This window comes from Herpailurus yagouaroundi, unplaced genomic scaffold (genome assembly GCF_014898765.1).
Source record: "Herpailurus yagouaroundi ecotype Mexico unplaced genomic scaffold, PumYag 139, whole genome shotgun sequence".
Lineage (NCBI taxonomy): Eukaryota > Metazoa > Chordata > Mammalia > Carnivora > Felidae > Herpailurus > Herpailurus yagouaroundi.
The window spans coordinates 13,648,845-13,671,207 of NW_024412394.1; the positions used below are offsets into that span (position 1 = coordinate 13,648,845).

The following is a 22,363-nucleotide window of genomic DNA, read 5'->3' on the forward strand; positions in this document are numbered from 1 at the left end:
TATTTTTTATTTATTTTTTTTTTTCAATTTTTTTTTTCAATGTTTATTTATTTTTGGGACAGAGAGAGACAGAGCATGAACGGGGGAGGGGCAGAGAGAGAGGGAGACACAGAATCGGAAACAGGCTCCAGGCTCTGAGCCATCAGCCCAGAGCCTGACGCGGGGCTCGAACTCACGGACCGCGAGATCGTGACCTGGCTGAAGTCGGACGCTTAACCGACTGCGCCACCCAGGCGCCCCTCTTTAATCTCTTAAAGAAGTGCTAAATATAATTTTCTATAGTGTTTGCCCCATTTTACACTTCCACCAACAGTGTAAAGGGTTCTAATCTGTCCATATCCTTAGCAGCACTTTCTGTTTTTTGATATTAGCTATCCTAACGGGTATGAGATGTTATCTCATTGTGGGTTTGATTTGCTTTTCTCTGATGATTACTGATGTTGAGTATCTTTATATGCTTGCCGACCATTGTGTATCATCTTTGGAGAAGTATCTGTTCAAGTTCCTTGTGCGTTTTTTTTTTTTTTTTAACGTTTATTTATTTTTGAGACAGAGAAAGACAGAGCATGAACAGGGGAGGGTCAGAGAGAGAGGGAGACACAGAATTGGAAGCAGGCTCCAGGCTCTGAGCCATCAGCCCAGAGCCCGACTCGGGGCTCGAACTCACGGACCGCGAGATCGTGACCTGGCTGAAGTCGGACGCTTAACCGACTGAGCCACCCAGGCGCCCCAAGCTGTCAGCTATTTATAGGCAGCTATTTATGGGCAGAGACTATTAGAAGGGTCCAAGAAGTGAATAGCTTATGAGCTGTTTAATTTTTACTCCAGAGTATTATATTTTATCTCATGTCACTTATGTGCCTTTTTATAGTGCCAGCCCTTTGAGGAAAAATAGTATAAATAAAACTCCATAATTTATATATGGAGCAGGTAGCCCTCATTCCAGTTGATGATGTCATCTGTTTTCCGGAACAGAAGATAATGGTACTGTTTTTTTCTAGGGAAAGTAGATGAATCTCTGCTACAGTTGGTTAGCCTACTTGCATAGAGCGCTGTGCTTTTAAAATCAGGGGTTGATCAGTCAGCATTTGAGGGTGATTATTGCCTCTAGGCAAGAGTATTGCTTTCTTCATGTTTCTTGGTTCACTTTTGAGAAGCACATGAAAGCTGTACACTCTCTGGAAAGTATACATATAATGATATGAATAAAATTTTACCTATTAGTTCATGTGGTACATAGTTCGCATATACACACATACGTATACACACACACACACACACACACACACATATATGACTAGATGATATATTCTCTTGGTTCAAAAATTAGTATATAAGGGCATCTGGGTGACTCAGCCAGTTGAGTGTCTGTCTTCAGCTCAGGTCATGATCTCATGGTTCATGAGTTCAGGCCCCACATTGGGCTCTTCTGCTCTCAGTGCAGGTCCTGCTTTGGATCCTCTGTCCCCCTCTTCTCTCTGCTCCTCCCTGTGCACTCTCTCTCTCTCAAAAATAGAAAAAAAATATCAAAAACTAGTACATAAAAATGTACATTATAATATAAAAACCTTTTTCTTTTAAAAATTTTTATTTTTGAGAGAGAGTATGCATGCATAAGTGGGTTGGGACAGAGAGGGGGCTGGGGACAGAGGATCTGAAGCAGGCTTTGTGCTGACAGCAGAGAGCCCAGTGTGGGGCTTGAACCCATGAACCGCGAGATAATGACCTGAGTTGAAGTTGGATGCTTCACTGAATGAACCACCCACACTCCCCTATATGTTCTTTAAAAAAAAAAAAAAAAAAAAAAAAGTGTATTATAATACTTGTCTCCATCCACCCGGTTTTTCTCATCTGCTTCGTATAGCAAGCATTTGTACTTTCTTGGTATCCTCCCAGTGTGTGTTTATGCAGGTACACAGGAAAACATGTATTTGTCTATTCCCCTCTTTCTTAAATAAACTGTAGCATAATATGTTTTTCAGAATATGCTGCAGTGAAAACAACCTAAAAATCATGGAGGCTTAAAGACATAGTTATGTAGGGACTTAAACTGATGGAGTCTGCTCTTTGACATATGGCTTAATGCTTGCAAAGGCAGGGAAAAAGGAGCATGGCTTTTAAAGCTTCTGCTCCAAATTTACACATATTGCTTCCACTAATACTGTATTGGACAGCCATGGTCATGTCTAAGTCAAACAGAGCAGGGATATATAAATTTTTCTACAAGCTGAGACGCCAAATGTAAATAAGAATACAATCCGCCACATATGCTATCATTGATTATCTTTTTAGAATCCCTTATTTAATACTCATTGCCTTTTGGGGTGCCTGAGTGGCTCAGTCGGTTAAGCGTCCAACTCTTGATTTCGGCTCAGGTCATGATCTCACCGTTTGTGGGTTCGAGCTTTGCATTGGACTCTGCATTGACAGTGTGAAGCCTGCTTGGGATTCTCTCTCTCTCTCTCTCTCTCTCTCTCTCTCTCTCTCTCTCTGTCTCTGTCTCTGTCTCTGTCTCTCTCAAAAAGTAAATAAACTAAAAACAAAGACTCATCGGGCTTTTAAAGGTGTTGAAGTGTACTTTTTAGCTTTGTACACGTAATAAAAAATTAATGAAAAGAACACTAACTTCATGGGTATTTAGTACGAAATGGTGATGGCCAGTAGCCTTGTGAAAGGTGCAAATTTCCATTTTTAGGTTGCCTCGCATTTCTAAGTGTTCTTTGGATGTATTTTTTCTCCTTAACTTTGCAATGAACTTTTTAAGATTCTAAATTTCTCTAAGGCTGTACTCTAAACTGTATGAATTGAAGCAACAAATAATTGAATCCTTTAAAAACTTGTCTTTTGGTCAATGTCTGTCTAATGTCCTTTATTTAATCAGTACCTCATTTAAGCATGTCCTCATTTTTCAGATTATGTGTATAGAGAAAACTTGGCATAGTACCCGGCAAGTTTTGAAGCATAATGGATGTTAGTACTTTTCTTACCACACTGTTTTATTTTTACTTCTTTACTTCATTCTTTCCTTTAATTTGCCTGTTTAAAAAAATGTGGAGTCCGTGGGACACCTGGGTGGGATCAGGTGGTTGAGCGTCCGACTTCGGCTCAGGTCATGATCTCACGACTTGTAAGTTCGAGCCCCACATCAGGCTGTGTGCTGACAGCTCAGAGCCTGGAGCCTGCTTTGGATTCTGTGTCTCCCTCTCTCTCTGACCCTCCCCTGCTCATGCGCACTCTGTCTCTTTCAAAAATAAATAAACATTCAAAAAAATTTTTTTAAATGTGGAGTCAATTGTATTTGAATAGTGACCTGATAAAGTTGTGTTAAGCAGAGCAGTTTTTATTGCTAGGAGTTGGAGTGCAGTGGGGTTGGGACGCTGAAATCTGTTTCAGTGCAGATGTTGATTACATTGAAAGATAGAAAGTCAATGAGATAGGAAGATATAGAAGAGTCATAGAAAACAGATATTTTATGTTACACTTATTTGAGAATACTTGGTATTCTAAAGTCAGGACTTATGTTTTAAGGATGTGTAAAAACCATTAGAGAACAAACAAATACTGAAAACATCTGGTTTAAATTTAGTGGTACAGTTGTTACTTAACACTATCCCCTGAATTACTTCTTATGTGTGTTATTGTTTCTTATGTTTCATAGGTAACTGGATTTTCTGATATTTATTTTTAACATTAAAATTTGTTACAAATTAAAGCTTATGGTGAAATGATGTGTATGATGCCATGGAAACTCAGCCCTTAAAATATGTGCAAAAGTTTACGTCCATATAGGGCCACCAGCAAAAGATGGACAATTTAAATTTTTATTATATTTTATATTTTGTATTTATAATTTTTTATAAGTACTTTGGGTACTTTCTTGCACTATTCAGCCTTGTTTGAATTTTAGTAACTTTGCAGAATTTTATCTGCTAAAAATGTACTTCCTTGCTTGCTTAACCCCTTTAAAATAACATCACATTCTAAATGTGGAGCTTTGTGATTATGGGGTGGGAAGTCAGTGGTTGAAGTACACTATAATTCCATTTTTTAAAAAACTCTAACTTTTAGGGCAGAAAGTTTTTGCATATTGATTTGAATGCCAAGGAGTGTGTGCTTTATAAGGACTTTAGAAACCTCTAGTGATAAAAGAATATAGTTCTTTTAAGTTCTGATTTAAGAGTTCCATCTTATGCATTATGATTAGAAGAATTGATCCACTATTCCTATGTCCTAACGAAATGTAATGTACTCTGTAATTGGTATTATTACAGTCTTTTTATTGTTTTACTTATTTGGTATGTATGTTGTGTTTATAGTAGCTGTTATAAGAATTATAGTTGACTCTACATTACAAAATGTTATTTTTTGCTTAGTAGTATTGAAAAGCCATATCCAGCACATTTGATTAGTTTATGTGGTTTCTCCTTATACCCCTTTACATTTAGTAAAGCTGTTCTCTTTAATAAACTAAAATATATGGGATGGTCTTCTTGGTTTGGCCAGTTGAACTCCAGCTATTAATGTTAAGAAGATAATCCTTACTCAAGACAGTGTAGGCAGGTCATGGGCACTTTATTTTTATGTCCTCAGTTTTCATTGAAGAACTGTAGAATAAAAGATATAAGAAAGTCACTGTTACATTTTTTATAGGAATGTGGTAAGTTTATAATCTATTCTATTACTTGGTGATTTCTTTATAAAGTCTCAAGATAAGTGTCTTCTGATAATCAATTTCAGGAAAAGCTTTGCTTCTCTATGGAAGTGTTATGTTTCCATTTTTATAAAATGAAACGACTCCTTTTTCATTTTGTCAAATATACTTAACCATTTTTGTTAGATGTCCTTTGTAATCTTTTACATTCCACTTAATTTGCTAAGTAGGCCTTGATTTCAATATCCCCCCTTATTCTATAAAGCCAGTGACTATAGCTTCTGGTATTTTCTGCTGTGTGTGAGTCTCCTCCCTGCCCTAAGCCTATAAAAATCTCCCTTTAGATGTCTAATAGGCATCTCAAACTTAAGTTGGTCAAAGTGATCATCTCTTCTTTTCCTTGCACCTAAATTTGATCTATACTGTCTTCCTCATCTGAATTAATGCAACTCCATTTTTCTTTTATTTAAACCAAAGAGCTGGATTCATCTTTAACTCTTTTAATCTCACATTCATTAGCTGATTTTGTCACCTGCTAAATACTGCTCCTACTCTGGTATAAGTTATTTTTTGCTGTACAATTGCAGTAGGCTGTTACTTGCTGTTACCTGCCTCCTGAATGTTAATGTGCTCACCCTCTAGTAGGTACATATTTTACTTAAAGTAAAACCAGAGTCTTTTTAAATTGGCTACAAATGTGACTGGGCATCTACATATGCCTCCCCCTACCTCTCTTTGTCTCCTATTTAACTCGCCCCTTTGTTCATGTTGGTCTCCTTACAGTTTTAAAGATGTAAGGAACATTCCTGTTGCACAGCCTTTGCAGAAGCTTTGGAGTTAGATGAGATCACCTAGAGAGACTGTCTAGAGTGAAGAAAAGAGCCTTGGATCGAATCCTATATAGCAACATTCATGGTATTAGTTGAGATAGAATTACTAAAAAGAAGACCAAGAAGGCACAGAGAGAGAGAGAGAGCCAGGAGGAAACCCATGAGTGTGCAGTAGTCAAGGGGAGAGTTTTTCAGGAAGGACATAGGCAGTATTGTCTGATGCTGCTTGTGAGGTTAAGTAAGATAAGTAAGATAAATAAAATGTAATCTTGGATTTAGGGACAAAGAGATCATTCATGACCTGCCTAAGGGCAGTAAAGACAGATGATTGGGTGGGGAAGCAGTGGAGAGAGTAAGTATAAAGCAGTGCAGCAGTTGAGAACAACATATATTCAGTGGCAAAGAACAAGTGGAGAGGGAGGAGTTGAAGATGCAAATTCAGAAGAATGGGATTGATCACCAGAACAGGATTTGCCCAGAAGGTAGAGGAAGTGAGATTCTCACCATAGGTATCATGATTAGTCTCAATTGATTGGAGAGACACCAGCGTTAGTGCCGGGAAACTGAAGGAGAGATGTCTGAGTTTTTTTGTTTTTTGGTTTTTTTCTATGAAAGAGGAGAGATGCTAAAAATGAGAGGTCAGAATTTTGAGGAAACTAAAAGGGTCCTCCCAGTTCAATGTTTTGAGCCACACATTCCTCTGGGTTCGGGCTACTAGATGCATGCATGACACGAAATGGTTAAGAAACCTAAGAAACCCTGATGGGTTGTTCTTTAGAAGTTCTGATTTCTTATGGGTAGGGAGGGTTCATTCTCTTAGAAGGAGTCAGCAGAGGTTTCATTTGATTATTTGGGCTCTGGAAAAGAAGATAGTGCTTGTTGCTAGTGCACGGGATGCTTGTGGAATGGGGTATATGCTGGAAGTGCCAAAGGTGGTGGAGGGAAATTTGGTGGTCTGCAGCTTGGCCTGCAGGGTTTAAGGTGGTGCACACTTACTTTGGTGTTTGTATTCCCACATTGGCATTCACCTTGAACAACTCCCAGTGAACAGCTTTGTAAGGAAAATTGTTATGGGGCTTTGATACTTTTACTGGTAATACATTGTGAGTCTTTGTATAGCCAGATGCTGTTTCTGAAGATTCTCTTTAGGAACTAAAGAATACAGATTTTAACTATTTAAAACACACACAACATTTTCTTAGGAAATGTAGGATTATTTTCAAAATCTTTGAATAATGCTGAAAGATATTCTTTGGAGTGAAAAGAGGGGGAATTTATGCTAGCAACTTTAGATTCTAAGTCCTACTTGGTTTACGTGTTTTACTTTAAGATACTCTACATTAGTTCCCCATTTAATGTGTAATAGTGAGCCGGGGGACCCGGGTGACTCTGTCGGTTTAGCGTCTAACTCTTGATTTCTCTGTAGGTCATGATCCCCGGGTTGTGGGATTGAGCCCCATGTCAGGCTCCATGCTGGGTGTGGTGGCTGCCTAAGATTCTCCCTCTCTCCCTCTGTCCCTCTTCCTCATTCACATGCTCTCTCTCTAAAAAAAAAAAAAAAAAAAAAGTGAACTTGGATTGCTTCTATCAAATGCTTTGTATTTTCATCAAGTTTCTACTTTGTTTTACTTTTCTTTAGCACTCAGTACAGCTCACATAAAGATTCCTTTTTTTTTTCCCAACAATTATATTTTAGGACTTTTGGTTATTTTAAGTCACTTTATTTGGAGGTGTAAGCCATTAAGTGGCTTTTGCTATAGAGATTTAATACAAAAGGAAGAGAGAGTTTTAGGCTTAATAGGAAGACTTACTTGCTTGTTACGTTTTCTGACAGTGGCACACATGAAATGTAGATAGAATTTTTCTACAAGCTTAGCAATTCACGACAGTCTGACAGATGAAGTATACAGGCATTTGGTAAGATTTCTGTTTTCTCCGATTATAAAACCTCCTGTTCACACCCAACCCCCTTCTCCATATACCTTTCTTCCTTTCTCCTCTCCCCTTCTCCTCCCATTCTTCCTTGTTGTGTTTAAGATGTTTTTCCTTTTGTTTTTTGTTCTGTGTTATCATGTTGTCTCTTAACTTGAATGGTGCTCAGTAATACATCTTTAAACTCATTAAAAATAAGAGCCACTGAGCCAGACACTGTCGAGCACTTTATAGGAATCAGTTTAATCCTCATAGCAGTCTTATGAAGAGTCTTGTTTTACAGGTGAAGACACTGGGCACATATAGTAGAGGAGGTGATATGAATTAGGCAGGTTTGACTCTGTGGGGCTTCTGGGTGACTCATTAGGTTAAACATCTGACTTCGGCTCAAGTCATGATCTCACGGTCGTGAGTTCGAGCCCCATATCGGGCTCTGTGCTGACAGCTCGGAGCCTGGAGCCTGCTTCAGATTCTGTGTCTCCCTCTCTCTGACCCTCCTCCGTTCATGCTCTGTCTGTGTCTCTCAAAAATAAATAAACATTAAAAAAAAAAAAGGTTTGACTCTAAAGTTCATGTGCTTTATCACTATACTATACTGCCTTCCAACCATTGATTTAATAATATAGTAGTTTTGACAATTTTCAATGAGGTGAAAGCAATCAGCCTATCTATTAGTACTAGATACTTTTAATATCTAGGCATTTATTTTAATGATACGCTTTAAGGACTCCAGTAAAGTTTACAGTCACTAAATCTAAAAGAATATTTTCACTTTTGGTCATAATTCTAAAAACTGGAAATTGCACCTTAAAATCATTTGATGAAGTTGCATTTGTCAGAGTATGGTTTATTAATACCATAGATTGTTTCACTTTAAAAGGCCTCTCAGTAGGGACCTCATACTATTCTGTCTGAATATTGTTTTGTCTGATAGGCTGGTTATTGAAGCTGTATATTACAATATTTAGACCACAGTTCTAGCAGTGAGGGAGTAAGACAGTGTGGAATCACTTTCCCACCTTAAAAACTGGGAAATTGAACAAATTATTGAAAACAAGTACTTTCAGGGGCGCCTGGATGGCTCAGTTGGTTGAGCATCCAACTCTTGATTTCGGCTTAGGTCATGATTCCAAGGTCATGAGATTGAGCCCCGCATTGGGCTTAGTCCTGAGCATGGAACCTGCTTAAGATTCTCCTTCCCTGCTCTCTCCCCCCCCACCCCGTCTCTCTCCCCCTCCACCTCCTGTCCCTCTGCCACTCTTCCCTTTTCACATGTGCTTTCTCTCTCTCTCTCTCTCTCTCTCTCTCTCTCTCTCTCGCTCTCTCTCGCTCTCAAAACAAAACAACAACAACAACAACAACAACAACAACAAAAACAAGTATTTTCAGAGTATAGGCAGCACAGGAATGAGATACTTGAGAAAAGGGCAAATAAGGAAAACCCTATCATTGTCCTGAATTTCTACCAGGAGGTAATACTTGGACTGTAGTGCAGGAAGAGTGAAATTCAACAGAAGGTTGTCAGTTTTGTTGAGGAGTTAGAGATTAGAGTTCAACCAAGCCAAGATAGTTAGAATTGTGGAACTGATTACCTGGAGAGAGGGAGAGAGAAAGTGAAAGTGAAAGTGCTCTAGCAATGTGATTACAGAGTTACCTTGAGTATTTGGCTGAATACCAATCTGTCATTGTATGGGGTGCGGCCTCGTGAGGTTAGACGTGAACAGTTTGTGAAGAGTAGTAATTACTGGGGATTAACATGAATAATTCCCAGAACTTAAGGTCAAAAAGTTTTGAATTCTCTCCATTTGGTTTTGAGAGATTTCATTGAATACATGGGTAACTCAGTGGAAGGGTGAAGTGAGAGTAGATGGGTTTTCAAATAGCAGCTATTCTAGGTCTACCCTGAAAAAGCTTCACACTGGTATGCAGATACTTACCTGTTTGCTGGAAAAAGCTCAGTTTTCTTTAATATAGGGTTTCTTAACTTTGTCCCTAATGACGTTTGGGCAGGATAGCTCTGCTTTTGGGGTCTATTCAGTGTATTGTAGAATGTTTATAAACATCTCTGATCTGTACCTGCTGAATATTAGTTGCACTCTTCAGCTATAATAACTAAAATTGTCTCCAGACACTGCTACGTATCTCTTGGGGTACAGAAGCACCCCAGGTTGAGAACCAGTGGTTTTTAAAGGATTAGAACAAGATCTAGCACTCACTGACATTGAATAAAATGAAATACCAGCTATATATCTAAGAAGTAGCAAAATGTGACAATTTGGAGGAAAAATTGATTGATAGAAAGTGGACCACAAATGATGGAGTTGGCAACAAGAATATTAAAATAACTATAAAAAAAATGCTCAGCATGCTCAAGGAGGTAATCGAAAGTGTGAGCTTAATGAGGAGGGAAATAGAAGATATAAAAAAAGAACCAAATGGAACTGACTACTAGAGACAAAATACACAATGTCTGAAATGAATTCCTTCTTGTGGAATTTTGCCAGTAGAGCATGAAGAAAAAAAATGATCGAACTTGAGAATGTAGTAGTAGACTCCATCCCAAGTGAAGCACAAAGAGCATAAAGACTGCAAAAAACTTGGGATAATTTTAAAGAGTCTAACATACATAGCTAGAGTTACAGAAAAAGAGGAGAGAGAAGGTGGTCAGGAAAAATATTTGAAGAAAGATATTAAAATATGTCCAATTTGATGCAAACTATAAATCCACAAATTCAAAAAGGGTGACCATACAATCCAGGGCTGGTAAAAGCACATCATAATTAAGTGCTAAAAATAAACAGTGAAGTGGAAAATTTCAGGAATTAGAGGAAAAAGGCACTTCAAGTAGAGAAGAATTAAGATAAAAATCCACAGAAAGGTGGCTCAGTTGGTTGAGCATCCAACTTTTGATTTCCCCTAAGGTTATGATCTCACAGTTCATGAGATAGAGCCCTGTGTTGGGTTCTGCGCTGACAGCAAGGAGCCTGCCTAGGATTCTCTCTCTCCCTGTGTCACACACAAGTCCGCTCTCTCTCTCTCTCTCTAAAAATAAATAAACTTAAAAATAAAAAAGATAAAAATCCACAGATAATCATCAGAAACTAAGTATGGTGGAAGGTAATGGATGAGATCTTTGAAGTGTTGGAAGAAGAAAAGTGGTCAACCAAGAATCCTATTTTTGTGAAAATACTCTTCAGAATAAAGGTGAGGTAAAAAAGTTTTCAGCCTGGGACACCTGGGGTGGCTCAGTCGGTTATGTGTCTTACTCTTACTCTCAGCTCAGGTCTTGATCTCAGGGTCCTGAGTTCAAGCCCCGTGTTGGGCTGTGCACTGGGCAAGCGTGGAACCTGTTTTAAAAAAAGTTTTCAGCCAAAGAATAATAGAGAATTCATTACCAGCAGAATGCATCCTTAAGAAGAATTAAAGCAAATTGTCCAGGAAAAAAGTAAAATGATACTAGATGGGAACTTGTATCTATATAAGCAGAATGAAGAGTGACAAAAATAGAGGTAAATATGTGGATAAGCATAAAAGTTTCCCATTTTTAAATTTCTTTAAAAGACAATTGACTATTTAAAACAAAATAATATATCATGGGAAACATAATGTAGAAGTAAAATATAGGTATGTATGTATGACAATAGTAGTTCTAAACACAGAAGAGATGAAATGGAAATGTGCCCATTGTATGTGAAGTGGTATAGTGTTATTTGAATGTAGATTTTGTTGGGTTAAAGATGGCATATTATAAAGCTAGAGCAACCCCTAAGAAAGTAAAACAATGAGGAATAGCTAATAAATAATAAAATGAAGTGTTAAAAATTACTTAAAAAAAAAAAAAAGACACGAAAATCAGCTCAAAATGGATTAAGGACTTCAACAAATACCTGAAACCATAAACCTAGAAGAAAACCTAGGTGGTAAGCTCTTTGACATCAGTCTTGGAGATGAGTTTTTGGACTTGACTCCAAAAGCAAAGGCAACAAAAGCAAAAATGAACAAATGGGACTACATCCGTCTAAAAATCTTCTCTACAGCAAAGGAACCCATCAACGGAATGAAAAGGCAGCTTATGGAATGGGAGAAAATATTTGCAAATCATTTATCTTAGAAGACATTAATCTCCATATTTTTATATATATATATATATATATATATACATACACACGTGTATATATATATATAGAGAGAGAGAGAGAGAGAGCTTATCCAACTAAAAACCATTAAAAATGGGCAGAGGATCTGAATAGGTATTTTTTCAAAGATGATGTACAGATGCCCAATATATACATGAAAAGATGCTCAACATCACTAATATTCAGAGGAGTACAAACCGAAACCACAATGAAATATCACCTCACACCTGTTCAGATGGCTGTTATCAAAAAGACCAGAAGTGTTTGTGACGATGTGGACAAAAGGGAAGCGACCTGCACTGTTGGTGGGAATGTAAATTGGCACAGGCACTATGACAGTATGGAGGTTCCTCAAAAACTTAAAACTACCATGTGATCCAGCAATCCCACTTATGGTCATTTACCTAAAGAAGAGTAATACACTAACTTGAAAAGATACCTGCACCCTTGTGTTCATCACAGCATTATTTACATAATGGATAAAGAAAATGTATTATGGGGCACCTGGGTGGCTCAGTCAGTTGAGCATCTGACTCTCGGTTTTCACCTCTGGCCATGATCTTGGCAGTTTGTGAGATCAAGCCCTGCGCTGATCTTGGAAGTCTCTCTCTCCTTCTTTCTCTACTCCTCTCCTGCTTACGCACTCTTGTGCACACACTCTCGTGTGTGCTCTGTATCAAAAAAAAAAAACAAAAAAACTACAACATTAAATTAAAAAAAGAAAATGTTATATATACACAATGGAATATTATTCAGCCACAGAATATAAAGAAATCTTACCGTTTGCATCAACATGGATAAAACTTATAAGCGAAATAAGTCATGGATGACTTACAAATGAAATAAGTCAGACAGATGAAGACACATACTGTATGATCTCACTTAGATGTAGAATCTAAAAATGCACTAAACTTAGAGATACAGAAAACATTGGTGGTTGCCAGAAGCAAGGGGTATAGGATGGGCAGAATGGGTGAAGGTGGTCAAAAGGCACAAACTTCCAATTATATATAAACATATATATATAAATTTATAAATTTATTATATATAAAAATAAGTTCTGGGGATGCAATGCAGAGTATGGTGACTGTAGTTAATAAAATTGTATATTTGAAAATTCATAGGAGAGAAGATGTTGAAAATTTTCGTTATAAGAAAAAAAATTTATAACTGTATGGTGATAGATGTTAATTAAGACTGGTGATCGTTTCACTATACACACACACACACACACACACACATATATATACATACATGTATGGAATCATTTGTACACCTAAAACTAATATAGTGTTATATGTCAGTTATATCTTAATAAAAAAGGAGACAACAGAGCCCACTGTCTCTATGTGCACATACTGAGGAAAGGCCATATGAGGGCACAGTGAGAAGGCAGCCATCTGTAAGTCAGGAAGAGAGATCTCACCAGAACCCAACATGCCAGCACTGATCTGGCTTCTAAACTCCCAAAATGAAAAAAATAAAAGTCTATTGTTAAAGCAAAAAACAACCCAAAACAAAAAGAGAGAGAAAGGAACAAAGGTCAACTGGGTAAATAGAAAACAAATAGCAAGATAATGGATTTAAACAACATCAGTGATTACATGAAAACTAAGTTCTCTAAAAACTCTAATTGAAAAGGCAGTTGACTGGATAATATGCTTAATATGCTTCCTACCAGAAGCTCACTTGAAATATTAAGGTAGTGGTTAAACGAAAGAAGAAAAAGGGAATTCAGTGCAAAGCATAAGAAATCTAGAATGGTTACATTAATGTCGAAGTGTATTTCAGGAAAAAAATATATTACCAGGGATAAAAAGGAACATTTCATAATGGTAGAGTCAATTCATAAAAATTATGTAACAATTCTAAAACTGCATTATTTTAAAAAAAAATGTTTATTTATTTTGAGAGGGAGCAGGGGAGGGGAAGGGAAAGGTGGGGGGAGAGAGAATCCCAAGCAGGTTCCATACTCAGTGCAGAGCCTGATGTGGGACTCGATCTCACAACTGTGAAATCGTGACCTGAGCTGAAATCAAGAGTCAGATGCTTAACTGACTAAGCCACTCAGGCACCCCCTATATGTGTAATCTAATACCAGAACTTCAAAGTACGTGAGACAGACTGCCAGAACTGAAACAGGCAAATCCACACATAGATTTGAACATGCTTCTCTCATTAATTGATAGAAATTAGTGATGATTGTAGAAAACTCGAATAATCAAATAAGTGGATCTAACTGATGTTTATGGATAGTTAACCTGGTAAGAGAATACACATTCCTTTGAAGAGTACATGGAATATTACCAGATACACCCTTAATGTTTGGGCATCAAAGAAGTCTCAGAAAACTTAAAAGATTTCAAGTCCTATGAAGTAGGTTTTGTGAATACAATGGAATTATTTTAGTAATAGATATTTGGGAAATCCTCAGTTACTTGGAAACTAAACAATATTTGTAAGTAACCTGTGGGTCAAAGAAGAAATTGTGAGGGAAAAAACTGGTTTTTCAAATGAAAAAAATGGAAACAATCAAAATTTGTGGAATGCAGGTAAAACAGCACCTATGGAGAAATTTATTGCTTTCAATGCTAATACTAGAAAAGAAAAAACTAATGTCCGTGATCTAAGTTTTTATCTGAAATCAATAAAAGAAGAGCAAAGTAAACCTGAAATAATTTGGAGCAGGAAATGAGAGCAAGAAACTATGAAATAAAAAACAAGCCAACATTCAAGAAGATCAAGTTCAACAGTTGAGTTTTTTGAAAAGATACAAAATTGATAAAGGTCTAATGACTGATTGAAGAAAAAAGAAAATATTACTGTCTGATTAATAACCAGATGTGAATGTCACCACAGATCAGACGTTAAAGGGATAATGAAAAAATATACTTATGAATTTGATAACTTAGATGTACAAATTCCTTGAATAGTACAACTTCTCAACAAATAGAAGTAATACAAAGTCTGAGTAGCATATGAAGAAATTTGAATTCATTATCAAAAGTCTTCACACAAAATACTGAATCCTATCAAGCATTTAATCTTTTTTAAAAAAATATTTGTCTATTTGTAGGAGAGTGCAAGTGGGGGAGGGGCCGAGAGGGAGACAGAGGGTCTGAACCAGAACCCGGCTTTACGCTGACGGCCTGACAGCAGCGAACCTGTGCAGGGCTTAAACTCACCAGCTGAAGCGTGAGCTCACTGCCTGAGCTGAAGTCAGATGCTCAACCAACGGAGCCACCCAGGCGCCCCCTACATTTCTTAATTAGCATTTTACTAATTGAATATACCTAAAACTGATACCATCTTAAACAGTATCCAAAAAATGCAGTATAAGCGTATCTTACTTTTTTGGATATTTTAGTACTCAGTCATTTAACTTTATTTTATATCATTTTTAATTAGGCATAGGATGTAAACAATATGGGAGGGAAATATCACGATCTTTGTAATTCTGCATTCTTCAAAAGCAAATTATTCTTTCAGAAAATGTCTTCGCTGGGCCTACCTCACCCTCAGCGTCTCTGGGCAGTGGGAATGAGGCTGCACTGGGATCAGTCACACAGCCAAAGAAAATTCGAGGAATTGGATTTGGAGACATTTTTAAAGAAGGCTCTGTGAAACTGAGGACGAGAACATCTGGCAGTGAAGCAGAAGAAAAGAAAACAGAAAAGGTAATAATGGTGAACTTAGATTAACTCTACTCAACTCTCTCATGACGCACTTTTTAAGGTGTAAGTCAGTTTGCAACTCTGTTACACACCCTTTTTTGAGATTGCTAATAATTGGTTATGATTGAGACAACTGTGAGAAACTGTTTTCAGCATTACACTGATTAATGTTTATGTTTGATTCTTATAAAATGAGAATGTTTATTGGTATTAATACCAACTTTTCTAAGTTTTTAGTTACCATAGGTAAAAAAAAAAGGGCAGGAGTTTTTTTGTTTTGTTTTGTTTTTTGCCTTTTAAAGCTAAAATTACATACGTTTTCTTTAAATTTGAAATAGGCCTAAAATGGGTCATTTTAAAATGGATTCACAATGAGGTATTAAGTTAATTAGGCACTACTTAACTCTCCTCTGGATTGTTGGCAGTGGTGAAATTTGCTTCTCCTCTAAATGTATGGAGAACTTTGTTTCATTAGCATTTTGATGGCATTATGAAATAAATCAAAATGAATGTACCATAAATTATAACATCTAATAATAGGTTTCAAAGATTTTTTTTTTTAAGTTTTATTTATTTGAGTAATCTCCCACCAGGTGTTGGGTTTTAATTCACAACCCCGACATCAAAAGCCGTACGATCCTCTAACCAAGCCATGCAGGCACCCCTTTAGTAACAGATTTTGAAATAAACTAATAACGTTTTGTTTTGGGGGAAAAGAGCTACAATTTTTAGAACATGAATTTCAAGGCTGTTTTTTGAGGTTCACACCTTAGAGGTACAGATTGAGTACTTCAGTTAGGAGGTTTTCCTGTTGACTTTTAGGGCATTATTTCATTTTAGTTCTCAGTTGTATGTCTGTATTTAAGTTTTAAGAGTTGAAAGTATTTCAGTATTTACTTACCTAGTTCCGCTATATTTCACTAATTAGACTGATTTGGTTGGTGAAATATATTCTCAAGTTTTCTTCTAAAATGGTTAGTTTCCACATATTTTTTCTTTCCCAGTTTGCTACATGTATTTTCATGTAATAATGATTTGGGTTCAGGAAAGAGAACTTGTACTTTCTACCCTACCCTCTCCTAGCTCTGAGACTGTCTGGCAGTAAGATTATGGGGCCTAATTGGTTCTTGGTTTTGATACCTTGATTCAAGGTAAAGATTGGAATTCTTGTGGTTTTTGGAATGGTGCTGTATAGCCAGCCATATAATAGCCAGGGATGCTGGAGAAGCACTGTTTGCATTATGAAGGACATTAGATAATCTGGGGCTCCTTTCTAACTTTAAAGCTTATGATTCATAACGAATAATTTTATTTAGTTAATGATTACACTAATACTCTTTCAGTTGCCACTTACAATGTTCACTACTCAAGAGTAACTGTTAGTGAGAGTCCTCTCAAATATCACCCTATTTGAGAGCCTTGCAAGCCTTGCTTTTGATCACTGATCCAGGAATTGATAGAGAGCACATTTGCTATATTTGTAGGTGATTGATATCAGATTAGAAGAAATGATGGTTAGACTTGTGAAAAATTAAAGTGAGTATCTTAAAAGAGAAACAGAACACACAGTGATAGGTAAGTTAGTAGTATATTTAGATTTTTAACTAATGAAAGCTAAGGTCAAAAGTAATGTTCTTTCTGGGGAGAGAAGTCAAGGAAAACACTAGTATGAAGGACTTAACTTTAGTCAATTACAATGTAAAATTTTCTACTGACTATAGTTGTAAGGGTTGTAACATTACCTAGGTGTTTTCATTCAGATAGCAGCAATGAAGTATAAAGACCTTTTTTTTTTTTTTTTTTTTTCTCTATCTCATCCTAGGGAAGTTTAGTGCTGTGGTTTAAAAGCCCACTTTCTAGAGTCAGACTTCCTAGGTTCAAATCCAGGCTCCACTACTAAATTACTGTTACGGTGGGCAGGTTTCTTAACTGCTTCCTAGTCTGTAAGAGGAACGAATAATAATGCTTACTTTATACAGATTATTCAGAGGATTAAGTTATAAGGTATGTAAAGTGTTTAGCTAAGGAGTTCCTACTCAGTACATTTTCAGGTGCTATTATTTTTATTTATTTTGGAGGTTTAACATTAAGTGACACTTATGGGTATTATGGGTATCAGAATGTGTATTATTCTTAAATAGGAAGTTTTAAAAATTTGAAGTTCTGAGCTATCATTTCAGTAGTTTTGTTATCTCTGTCTTTTCAGTCACATTACTAACCTGGCTATAAGTACCATTAGGGAAGGCTGGCTTACTGCAAATGAAAATTTTGTTTAATACTAATACTATTATCTTAATTCTCACTTAAAATAGTTGATACCTTCCTTTTCTTTTCTAGCCCTTAATTATACAGTCCGTAGGATCCAAAACTCAGAGTGTGGAGATAACAAAAACAGACACGGAAAGTAAAATTAAAGGTAAATTTTTGAATAAAATTTTCATGTTGGGAAAGAAGCATGCTCAAATCTATTATTAGATTTTTTGAAACTGTATATCAACACTGTACTACTTGATCAGAGTATTAGATCCTACTAGAGGTAAGCACTGCAGGGTCAAAGAGTTCAGTGTGCTTTGTTCACTGATGTATCTCCCTACAGTTAGAACCAGCGCCTAGAACATATTAGCACTAGGAACTATTTGAAAGTATGAATTAATGAAATTGTTACTTAATTCAGTATATAGTGTCGGCCGACATTATTAAATTTTCTTTAACAGCTTCTAATGTACTTTTTTTTAACACAAAGTAGAGGCTTAATAAGTATTGTTAAAAGAACCAATTTATTTAATCTGCATTATTTACTTTCTTTATTTTAGCTAAGGAATATTGTAGAACATTATTTGCCTATGAAGGTACTAATGAAGATGAGCTTTCTTTTAAAGAGGGAGAGATAATCCACTTGATAAGTAAGGTAAGATACTTGTCAGGTGTTTGGTGAATTATTTAATTTATTCATTCTTCTATTTCCCCTACAATGTAAGCTCTGGAGGAGCTGGGATTTTTGTCTTGTTTCTGTGTCCTGAGAACATGACACATGGTAAATTCTCAGAAAGTTTTTTTTGAGTAGATTTTTATTGTCTGTTTGTATAATAATTGATGTTTTGGGGATTACTTTTGCCATCCTGTTATATTTTCTCTCTAGCCCCAGCTCCTCTAAGTTTCTGTTCTCACTTCCTAGTTTACCCCATTACACTTTTTTTGCATCTAATGCTTTTTGTATCGTTTATAATATAACAAGAAAAAGAAGGGGGCCCCTGGATGGCTCAGTCGTTTAAGTGTCTGACTCTTGATTTCAGCTCAGGTCATGATCTCACGGTTCATGGGATCGGATAGAGCTCTGCATCTGGCTCTACACTGACAACAGGGGAGCATGGTTGGGATTATGTTCTTCCTCTCTCTCTCTCTCTCTGCCCTTCCCTCACACCCACACTGTCTCTCCCTCTCTCTCTTTCTCTCAAAAATAAACTTTAAAAATTAAAAAAAAAAAATGAATAGGGAAACAATTCCATCAATATTGTAGACATTTATGAGACCATACTGTGTTTGGAAAATGATGCAGCTATTTCAAAGAGTTAAGTAGTTTTATAACTTAGAATGAATTATGGAAAAAGAAAAAGAAAACCCAGGAGTATTTGGGTCTGGGCAGAATCCTTTAACTATTTTTTGTTGTTGTTATTGTTTTATTTTTGAGAGAGTGCAAGCGAGGGAGTGGCAGAGAGAGGGGCTCTGCACTGACAGCAGTGAGCCTGATGTGGGGCTCAAACTCACAAACCGCTTGATCACGACCTGAGCTGAAGTCAGATGCTCAACTGACTCAGCCACACAGGTGCCCCTGTAACTATCTGTAATAGAAGAAAACTATAAATAAAATACAGTTTTTGTTAATGACTGTATAGCACAATTTTTGAAAAATTTTCCCTTGTCTTAAATTGACTTTGTTATCGGATGGTTTAGTATATGTAATTTTTAATATCCATACAGTTTTGGACTGGTTGAACCTTATTTCTCATGGCCAGGTGGCATTTAGAAGGAATTGTAGAATAACTTGTTAATTTCTAGAGAAATGAATAATATGATTGTGTTTTGGTATATAAAGTGTTAAGAATGTTAAGTAAGATACAGGTTAGAAAGTCATATTCTCTGTCCACCCTCTTCTCAGCACTTTGTCCTTTCTCTTCGCTGAAAACCTTTTATCCTCATAAACCAAATTTTAAAATTATTTGACTCATTTGTTTTTTATTTATTTTTTAAAGTTTATTCATTTTTGAGAGAGAGAGACATAGAGCGTGAGTGGGGAGGGACAGAGAGAGAGGGACACGCAGAATCTGAAGCAGGCTCCAGGCTCTGAGCTGTCAGCACAGAGCTCGATGCAAGACTCGAACTCACAAGCCACGAGATCATGACCTGAGCCAAAGTTGATGCTTAACCAACTGAGCCACCCAGGTGCCCCTAAAATTTTTGACTCATTAAAAAAAAAAATCCCAATTTTATAACTACTGCTGGAAGTAACGTATGGGTAATATTTGCTTTTTAGGGAGGACCTTATGATCTGTTTAACTCTTATTTTCTTTTTCGTAAAAAAAAATTTTTTTTTAATGTTTATTTTTGAGAGAGAGAAACAGAATGTGAGTAGCAGTTGGGGAGGGGTGGGAAGGAGACATAGAATCTGAAGCAGGCTCCAGGCTTTGAGCTCGAGCCCACAGACTGTGATATCATGACCTGAGCCACAGTCATACGTTCAACCAACTGACCCACCCAGGATCCCCAACCCTTTTTTTTTCTTGTAAAAATAATGGAATTCAGTATTTTTATATTTTGTTGTAAACTTTTTTCTTATTTAAAGATAACACCTATTATTAATATTATATAATATTTTGCATTGTGAATGTTATATTTATTATTATATTTCAATTTTAAATATAATACTTGTGTGTAGTTTACACAGTATTTATATAAATAAGTTTATATAATATTTAATAAGTAAATATATATTTAAATAATATAAAATTAATGTAATTATTTGATTTTTCATTTGCATTATAGGAGACTGGAGAAACTGGCTGGTGGAAGGGTGAACTTAATGGGAGAGAAGGAGTATTTCCAGATAATTTTGCTATTCAGATAAATGAACTGGATAAAGACTTCCCAGTAAGCTTTTGTTTTTCAATGATGATAACTGTTTAATGAACCTTTGGCCAGTATTTCTTTACAAACAGTTTTGTTTGCATTATTACTGAACAACTTTATGAGGCGGTTTCCAGTTTATATATTCAGGTAAAATTGATTTGAGCTGTAGTAAAACAAAAGAATATTTCAGTTCTGTGCTTTATTTCAGGTTTTCTTTCCCCACTGACTATCTTGAAAAGTAACCTTAGACTTCATTACTTTATTATAATTTAAAGAAAAAAGTCTCTCATACTAGTTAGACAAATTAACACTTGCCTGGAAGAATTTACACTTTAATTGTACTTTTGTTGAAAATCTTATTTTAAGGAACTGTTAATCTTACTATATTACTCTGTAGTGCATTTTTGGGAGGGTAAGAAGCAGTCTTTGCTTTCTTACAAGACTTAGTACCTCTGTCTCACTTCTTACAGTGAATAAAGTGAGGCTGAGTCATTCATCAGTGATCTTTTGCTTTTCTGCAACTTGATCCCTTTTCCCCCATGGAAGAATGGATCTAATTGAGGATTGATTGATTGACTGAAGTATAATTACATACAGTGTCCTATTGGTTTTAGGTATTGTAGATCATAAGGTTTAGATATTTTTATATACTACAAAATGGCACCCGTGATAAGTCTAGTTATCATCTATCACCATACCAAGTTATTATAACATTATTGACTATATTCTCTATGTTGTTCATTACAGCCCCATGACTTAGTTATTTTATAACTGGAAGTTTGTACTTCTTACTCCCCTTAATCTTATTTTATCTGCTCCCTATTTCACCTTCTCCCTTACAGTCACCAGGAGTTTGTTTCCTATGTCTATGGGAGTCTATTTCTGTTTTGTTTATTCATTTGTCTTGTTTTTTAGATTCCACATATAAGTGAAATCATACAGTATTGTCATTAGTGTCTGACTTATTTCACTTAGTATATTATTGTGTAGGTCCATCTGTGTTGTCACAAATGGTAAGATTTCATTCTTTTAATGGCTGAGGAGTATTCCATTGTGTATGTATACATCATCTATATATAATATATTATCTTCCAGTAGTGAACAGTTTTACTTCTTCCTTTCCAATTTGGATGCTTTTCTTTTTCTTGCCTAATTGCTATGGCCAAGGTTTCTAGTACTATGTTGAATAAGCATGGGGGAGTCCTTGTCTTATTCCTGATCCTAGAGGAAAGCCTTTTAGCTTTTCACCATTGAGTATAATGTTAACTGTGGGTTTGTCATGTATGGACTTTATGGTTTTGATGTACATTCCTTCTATACCCACTTTGTTGAGAGAGTTTTTATAAATGGATATTGTATTTTTTTAAACGGTCTTTCTGCATCTGTTAAGATGATATGATTTTTATCCTTCATTTTGTTAAAATGGTGTGTTATGTTGATTGATTTGCAAATGTTGAGTCATTCTTGCATCCCTGATATAAGTCCCACGTGATCATGGTATATGATCTTTTTGACATGTTGTTCAATTCATTTTGCTAATATTTTGTTGGCAATTTTTACATCTATATTCACCAGGGATATTGCCTGTAATTTTCTTTTTGTGTGTGTGATATCTGACTGGTTTTGATATCAGGGTAATGCTGGCCTCGTAAAATGAGTTTGGAAGCATTCCTTCTTCTTCGATTTTTTGGAATAATTTGAGAAGGATAGTTACTGACTCTTTAAATGTTGGTAGAATTCATCTGTGAAGCTCTCTGGTCCTGGACCTTTGTTTCTGGGAGTTTTAAAATTACTGATTGAATTTTATTATTTGTAATCGCTCTATTTATTATTTTTTTGTAATCAAGTCTTGGAACCCAGAAGAAATGGATACATTTCTAGAATCATACTTTTTATGTGGTTATCATGATTATCCATTTCTTCTGTGTTTGCCAATTTGTTGGCATGTAATTGTACTAATTTCTTAGGATCCTTTATATTTTTATCGTGTCAGTTATAGCTTCTCGTGTTTAATTT

The 22,363-nt window shown here is 36.1% G+C and overlaps 1 protein-coding gene across 1 annotated transcript in view; it reads left to right on the forward strand.

The window, feature by feature from the left end:
• Positions 1–22,363, forward strand: part of CD2AP (CD2 associated protein) — a 142,751-nt gene that overhangs the window by 71,876 nt on the left and 48,512 nt on the right. The window contains exons 6-9 of the mRNA XM_040473713.1: positions 15,039–15,226; positions 17,561–17,639; positions 18,037–18,131; positions 20,264–20,368. Coding sequence (XP_040329647.1) covers positions 15,039–15,226; positions 17,561–17,639; positions 18,037–18,131; positions 20,264–20,368 — 467 coding nt within the window. The remainder of the gene's footprint in view (positions 1–15,038; positions 15,227–17,560; positions 17,640–18,036; positions 18,132–20,263; positions 20,369–22,363) is intronic.